This window comes from Hyposmocoma kahamanoa, unplaced genomic scaffold, assembly GCF_003589595.1.
Source record: "Hyposmocoma kahamanoa isolate Upper Pololo Valley unplaced genomic scaffold, ASM358959v1 187, whole genome shotgun sequence".
Classification (NCBI taxonomy): Eukaryota; Metazoa; Arthropoda; class Insecta; order Lepidoptera; family Cosmopterigidae; genus Hyposmocoma; species Hyposmocoma kahamanoa.
The window spans coordinates 583,738-592,110 of record NW_020653716.1 but is presented as its reverse complement, the minus strand read 5'-3'; the positions used below and the strand labels follow the sequence as shown (position 1 = coordinate 592,110).

At 32.7% G+C, this 8,373-nt stretch overlaps 1 protein-coding gene across 2 annotated transcripts in view; it reads right to left on the bottom strand.

Annotated features, from left to right (window-relative positions):
* LOC113226310 (melanocortin receptor 4-like) overlaps positions 1 to 7,921 on the bottom strand; it is a 14,538-nt gene extending 6,617 nt beyond the window's left edge. For both annotated transcript variants that reach the window (XM_026458891.1, XM_026458892.1), the window contains exons 1-2: positions 7,558 to 7,921; positions 4,760 to 4,894 (exon numbers count right to left, since the gene is read on the bottom strand). In XM_026458891.1, the coding sequence (XP_026314676.1) occupies positions 4,760 to 4,894; positions 7,558 to 7,813 (391 nt within the window). In that variant the 5' untranslated portion in view covers positions 7,814 to 7,921. The remainder of the gene's footprint in view (positions 1 to 4,759; positions 4,895 to 7,557) is intronic.
* Between the last annotated feature and the right edge of the window lie 452 nt (positions 7,922 to 8,373).

The following is an 8,373-nucleotide window of genomic DNA, read 5'->3' as shown; positions in this document are numbered from 1 at the left end:
ATTCACTTACTTGCCGCTGCTACAGTTCAGAACGCGCTCGACCGTTATCGTAGATAAACACCAGTCGAAAACGCGTAAAATGCATAATTGTGCCATTGTAAAATGCAAAAGCACCATAACTGTGAGTAAACGGGTAAACAGGGACGTTTCCTTCCACTGGCAAGTAATTTTGTAATCAGAAGATGCATAATTTATTTTAAAAATAATTATTTCGGTTTCGTATCGATTTCGAGGACACAAATATGCAAGCGAGTGTACGCCTCATGTTTTGTAATACATTACGGCTTTCACTTGGTGCGATATATTTGTGATCCTTTGTTAATACGCCATGATTATCGAACTAACGCACTTTTGTACAATGCATTCAGTTTCGTGGTACGGGCGCTTGTACATTTCTTTGGCCATATTTAACATTTAGTGATGTATACGAGTACGTTAGGCAACACTGTTCTCGATTCTGATCGATTTTGAAAGCAAAGGGTCGACGAGGGATTATTATGACATTAGCAATATTATAAAAATATTCTATAACACTTTTGTTATAACGTTTAGTAACGTTTCGTTCTTTTTTAAGTTTTGTATTATTTATTATCAGTAGTATCTGTTTTCGATAATTTTTGCAGCACGTTGCTTCGAATACTGAGCAAATAATTACATACATCGCCGGATATGTAGTACGAGTAATACAAAAAATATATAATGCAAAGAATTAACAGTGCCCTGTCTTTACAAAAACCTGGAGTTGGTCATATATATGAGGTCGTTGCTTTCGAGGACGATGGTGGTCTAGTTTATTCCACCTAAGATGCTTTCCAAATATGCAGAGTAGCAGAGTTAGAAATTCGAGAAATAATAAACAAATCACAAAAATTTCACACGAGGCCGTCATTAAGTAAACCTCCTCTGATTAATAACATTTAGCCATATTTTGTCAGTAATAACATTTTCATTTGTCTTGCCATTCATCAATTTCATCAATTATCAACAGAAAATCATCTAGTAAAATTAATTAAGACAGTCGCAAGTTCATTATATTGACATGCGTTTTCTATCGATAAGATTTTCTATTACAAAACTATGTTATACAGGCTGTATATCCCACTTTCAAGTGGGACATACTTATATAGTGCGTTATATTTCTGATTCTGAACCCAAAGAAATAATAAACTAATGAACTTAAACTTTACAAAAAATATTTTTTTAAATTTTTGTTATCGACTACTACTTGAGAACAACATTAGTAATCGAAATCTATGCACATCACTATTATTGCTCCGACGCAGCGGCAAGTGGCGACAATACAAAGCACAGGTCGGGGGTGGGGGCGCGAGCGCATACGTGAAATTGCTCAGTGCACGCGCGACCTTCATCCAACGAAGACACGTAAATTATTTGTACTTCCGCTCGCCCGATCGTTGCAAAATGGATATTTATTCTAACGTTGAATTGACTGAGATGGTGCGACTTTACTATTGAAATATTCCTAAATCGGAGTTTACGCGGAGGAGGTGAACAGTGTCAAAGTGTTGCGGGAGAGGATTATCTCAGCATTTTATACTGTGAGACAAAATGTGTTTGTGTTATACAATTTTAAACAAAATTTACTATGCCATGCTAGACTATGCATTGTGGAAAACGGTGGACATTTTGAACACTTGCTCCGTACCACGTGAGTGTAAATAAACTGTAAATAACTAAAAATCAATCATTGTAAATAATTTGATTTCACTTATTTAACTACGCCAAAAACCTCAATTCTTATTAAATGATAACTAGTTACTAAATCATAAACTTATCTTTTTTAGTACGTAAAACATCTCGATGATAGTTCAAGTAAAAAATAATTAACATAAGCTAAAACGTAAATGTGAAATAATTGTTATTGTTGCTGTTGCACTCGGTGCTCGCTTGGTAGAATTCCCATTGCACTCGAAATCAAGCGTAAAGGGAAACGGTTTATTCCTATGTACACTTCATAACACATTTTGTTGATTTATTTTTTGTTCTATCCCATATCCTAATTTTATTTTAGTCTATGTTAAGTTGTAACATGGTTTACTATGACATGTATGAATATGTCTCACTTTCAAATATACAGCCTGTACAATAAGCTCATTTGATTGGAAGGACAATAATTTTAATATTTGAAGTCGATTAAAAATTAACGTCTTAATTTTTTTTAGTAATCAACATTTTTTTAACACAAGTAAAATAAAGTACTTAACTATCACATTCTAGTATATTATTATTACGACTACTTGTAGTCAACAAATACTTCAACAAAAATTATTATATTTAGAATCGATTCATTGAATGGGATACGCGTGTTTACGCGTATTCCGTTCAATCAATCGATTTAGAGCGAGCATAAGGAGGTTTCATCACTAAATAGCTCTTGTGACGTCCTATTGGGTACAAAAAATGTAGCACGCTTGGTTTTCATACAAATTGCTGTACTTGCGGCGTCTATCAAGATATATATATCTAGATATGTCTGTGCCGTAAATGCAGCAGTGTCATCGACGTGACATGTCAAGTCAGTACGATGTAGTTGCGCTTTGTGGTACAACCGCAGGAACCTCATTAAATGTAATCCCGATAAGAACAGCGAATTCATGGTTACAGAGATAGGCACTGATCAGCTTTACTAAACAAAAAGGATTTATGACTGTGATCATTTTATGATAGAGATCATGATGTCAGACGGTTTCGAATGTTTTGTCGACGTCCAAATAGAACCATGCTGGTTGAATTTTGGAAATTTAATATATGGGCTACCTGTTGTATAATAGAACAGCCTTTTTATGTAATTGTCCAGCAATGAAATTGTTTGTGTGGAATAATTATGTGGTTGATTTGATTGAAAAATAATTATCAACACTGCTAAAATCAAGTCATTTCTTAGGCTTCACTTGTATAATGAGCTTTTGTACCTCGGAAGGTCACCTAAGTAATACAAAGGTCATATTGTTATTATAGTTTTCAAGGGCAGTTATAGAACAATCAGTAACTTAGCGTCGGGGAGGTGTTTATCGTCAATAGAACATAATAAGGCGTATACTGGAAGACATAGCGTAGGCAGGCATAAGGTAGACCGACGACCTTGAAAAGCTTGTGAAGGTTGTAAGAATCCTTTGGTAGTGAAAATCCGAGCACCGGAAGATATCCAGCATTGGACGTGTTTCGGCTGAATTGTTTAATTGGTTGAACTTCGGGAATGTCAGTATTACTAATAATGTTAGTACCTATTTATTGTATTAACAAAACGTAATAAGTTTATATTGGACTAACTACAAGTATACACAACGAAATGATTGTTATCTATTTTTTGCATGTTCTTTTGTCTACTTTTTTAATACTTTTCGTGTAATTAATCTCATTATAACTGAAGTTATTTTTTTTATAGAGATTATGAAGATTAGAGGTAGTAACTTTGTCATACACAACTACAGGAAATAAGTTTCTTATTACGCTACATAAATAAGTTTCTTATTCTATGGTTCGAGGTTCAAATCTATGCTAATGTTCTATGTTCACACTCAATCTTTTTCCTATTATTACCTATAAGTTGCTACTTTTCTTTGATAAAGAGGATTTAACTATACTCATTGAAAGCGATTATCTGTTATTCGCATAATGTTTTTTACCCCTTGGTAAACTGAGGCTAGGATTACTTCATTGGTACCTATACCAGGATATACCAATGAAGATGGTATAGCTTATGAACTGTAGCGTGAAATCTGTAATATAAATATCCGTACATTTGTACATTGTAAAAGAAAATCGAAGGTTAGAAATTCTATTTAAAAAGCTTATCTGAAGTTTTTCTTGTTGTTAACTTGTCCACCAGCACCCTTTTATAATCGGAACACAGTAATGTTCACATTACCGTTAGATGGCTGAAATAGATAAGGAGGCAGTACTTCCCTGGACGAACACTTTCACAAGGAGCTCTACTGCTACTAATTTACTCATAAACGTTCTATGAGTTGGAGTGCGCGTTTGTACATAATCACCGGTATTTAGAGAAAAGAAAAGCGACGTAGCTACTATTTTTGTTATTCACGGTGGTCAAACATTGCGAAATTCAAGAAAGTAAATAATATATTTTTATAATTATTAATAAATGGGCACGTATTCATATAGTATTATTTTTAATAGACAGTATGGGAAAATCCGAAACCATAGAAGATACAAGGAAACTAAAAAAGGAAAAGAAAAACTGTCTTAGGAACCATTAAGTCTTTTTTGTGAAAACAATTTTGACGTCATTTTTTGGTCAAGCGTCGCTTGTCCTCCAGTGATCATTTCATTGTATGGGACAAAAAAAATCGGGACAGCTGACGTTGGTAAAATTTCATAAATTGTTTTTCAAACAAAAAAATAAAATTGACTATTTTTTTAATGGTGATAGTTTCTTATAACAATTATTTTCGGACCAACAGAAGTTGGTCATTAGTTATGCATGAAATTCTTTTTTACTAAATTTGACTAACTTTTACTCTCCCAATTGTATTCTTCCGATACAATGAAGTCGTCGTTATACTAACTGCTAGTTTATTTTTATTTCTCCTTTTAATGATAAGCCTGTCACTATTTTTCATTAAAAAATTACTATTCTTCTTAACATTAATTACATTTTCATAAATGTACTTTGACTTTAGCGTAACATAGTTAATCTCTTTAAACTTATTTTATATATCATTATGTACGTATTTACGTATTTTACACTTTCTAATACATAAAAAATAATACGTACCAATCTGAAATATACACAAAGGATTGGAGCTCCTAGAGTTGTCAACGATGGCACCGAAAATGATGGATATGCCGATAATCGTGTCAGCCAAGGAGACATTGCCAAGTAGGAGATATGTACTCTTCGGCTGTTGTCCTGTGGTAAAAGAACACAGGTTCGGTATAAAGGATGTAATCGTTAAGTGTGTCCAGGCCATTAGTCCGTCAATATAGAGATATCAAAATATTTTAAAATTATATCGAAAGTACGTCACCAAATACGTAAAAGACATATTAAAAATAATACTAGAAATATCCAAAATTTTAACACTGATTTAAAATGACATTCGTAGAGAGGCACTTTTGTATTTATTTAAAAATAAACATCACTTTGTTTTTAATCAATTAAAAGATAGTTTTATTAGTTTCTTCATAGCAGTTTCGTTATCTGTAAATTTATTGTTACCTCTTAAAGTAGGGCAACTAAGCTTCTCTACGAATGTCATATTAAATGTGTGGGAGAGTTTGCCGTAAAAATTTTGGATGCTTCTAGTTTTATTTTTTAGAACTTATTAATGTCGTTTTACTCATTAGGTAATGTGCTTTGTTTTGAATTGTGTTTTGAATATCTCTTATATTTTCAAAATAATCCCCTGGTAACCCCCTTGTATACAATATAGGCTACGAATTTATGGCAAAGAGTAGAGAAACTTTTCTTTTGACTGTGTACTTAAACTCAAATTCAAATTATCTATATTTCATAGGTAAGCAAATTATATTTGAAATAGTCATATTAATTAAACTCTATTGCTCATTCGTAAGGCAGATTCCCCTGAGAGGAATGATCAAGAAACCCTAAGGGTTGCTCTACTTGTACCGGTATGTGTTATTACACCATTAGTGAACATTGTAGTTAATTTGCGCTTGTGAAGGTAAATTCATGTCAATTTAAAGTAATTGAGAGCTGAGAGAAGATATACTTGTTTCCTCTGTGCTCGTACTAAGGCTATAAGGATTCGCGACGCAAAATCGCACGGTATTGAAGTATGTGGTATAATAAACTATTTCTAATAAGATAGAGATAAGTATAATAACTTGTGAATATGAATTTATTTCTAACGTTGCACATATGTATTTTTTATATACATAAGTGTATGTACGTTGGAATATTGGGTACACGTAGAGCGACCTTGATGTAATGAATTTTGATTAAAGTTTACTGTAGTTCAATAGATAATCGTGTCTGAAATTGACCTGAGGTTGCATAATATTACCATTACCTGATCTAAAAAATAAATTTATCGTAAAAAATAAATATTTTTTACGATAAAAAAGAGGTATCATAAACGTGCTACTTATTATTCTTCCGTATCTTAAATTCTATTTCATAATTAATTTGAGGATTATCAATAATCGAAGTCATTTCACAATAGGTTGTGACGACGATGACGTGTCGAGTGACGCAGTATTTTCGTTAAATTTAACTCAATCATATAAAATATTATCATTCCTTTCATTGTTTATTAGTTAAATTTGTTCAATATTTGTTACATTCGTCTAGATACATTTCCAAGTCATAGAATTCTGATTTTGTTTAATGTAGACGAAAACTTGACTACATTCTCATTTGATGTTAAGCAACGATGTGACCATCGATGTTAGGCATGCTTTAATAATGCGTATTAACTCTCGCCCTGAGTAGCACTCAGGAGTAGTAGCATAATACAACAAGACAAAAATGGTAACTCCATACAAACATAGCAGTGCGGTTTGTATGTGCGCACGCCCGCCGCATGCCGTGTAGGGACGCACACATTCGCATGATCTCGCGGAGTACTCGCGTTACATAGCGCGGGTCTTCCCACGCGCCATTCATTATAGAATATAAGTGTTCGTTCGGTGTTTAAAAAATCACATTAAAAGTGCAGCCATTGATGCGCCGAACAGGCGGGAGTTGCCCTACTTGTGTTCTTAAAATATGATTGTAGCTCGACGCATTATAAGATTATAATTGAAGATTAAATAATTAAAGAAATGACGAACAGGCCACATTGGTAGCATCAGAAGCTTAGTCATTTAGAATCTTACGCATGGAAAAAGATTATTTACACAAATCATTAACAGGGCATTAGCACATAGCACAAATTCCTTTGAATGTTGACTTCAAGTTATTACTACTTGGCAATAATTGAGATAGTCTGGCCTTGGTTCATTGTAATTTCACGACCTCTCCTTGAGATGTTTCGTGTACGGATGATTTTTTAATGGAATGCTAATCTCAATAATACGTAACGTACATAAAAAAGTCAAGAATTCATGACGAAAAGCTACTACACATTTCATAGCTTGTAAACAGTTAAGTACTTATTAAAAATGATTAAAACACTTAAGAATTTTAATCTTATCTATTAAAGAAAATTTGTAGTTTTTTTTTGCTTACGCTACTGTTACTATGCGTTTATAGAGTATAACAAGCCCTGGAAGAAACATTTGAATATGTCTGTTTTAAATGATGTTGTATAAATGATGTTTTCTGTGTTCTTTATGCTTATTAATTTTTTTTTTGTTGAGAATATAAGATTTTCTTAATAAATTTTAACTCGAAGAATTTCCTTTTACATAAAAAGTTTAAGTGTATACCCCTTTAGGAAAAGAAAGGTGGTAAAATGTAGTGTTCATAATGCCGATTTATTAAACTGAAATCATCAAATAAAATAGTCTTTATTCATCGTAAGAAAGACCTGTAATTATTTTCATCTAAACCTAAAACTAAGTGTAAATAGTTAATTAATTTCGATAAAGTTTGTGTTAAAGTATTACCTTTCTTTAATATAAGTCCGCTTGATATAACAACAGTCAAATTACTTAAAATGATAAGTGTCCCAATGACATAAGCAACAAACTTGTACACGCCCAATTGTTCCTTCTCCCTTGTCCTGTATGCTTCGAACAAGTCGAACAACTTTATTTGAGTTTCCTGACTGGAATTTGTCAAATTCGTTATACTTATATGCAAATAATCTATCACTTGGGCTATTGTCTCGTTCGCCTCCAAGTCCGTTCCTTTTAACTCCATTTTTGTTCACGACACTTCACTTAAAATTAATGTGTAACAATTTACTGTCATTTTCTGAACATTTTCCGTACCAAAAACCTCGTGACTTCGAAAACTACATATCAACGCGGAGGTTGGATAAAGAATGAGATGATGCCAGAATGATGCCGACATCAGTGCACATCTACGAAGTTACGGGTCATTTTATGTTTTATTTTAATGACGCTATTTACATTTTTATTATTGCTCTGAACATTGTTACCGATGGAAATCTGTTAGAATAAAAGTTAAGGAAAAATTTGTGTTTCTATATAACTTAAAATACGTTAAAGTAAATCATCATCATCAGCAAATAAGTGATGTTAGATTTTTTCGTTATGTTGAATTGCAAATGAATCTTTTACACTTTGCAGTTTTTTTTTAGCTATATGGCGATAGTAACGCGATATAATATTATCTACGTATCCAGTTATTGCAGTAGGTGTATGCTGTACTCATTAATTGAAAGTTTTTAAAAGGAAGAATAAAAACAATCTATGTGAAAATTTTGTTAAAAAAATATTTTTTCGTGGACGTGGACG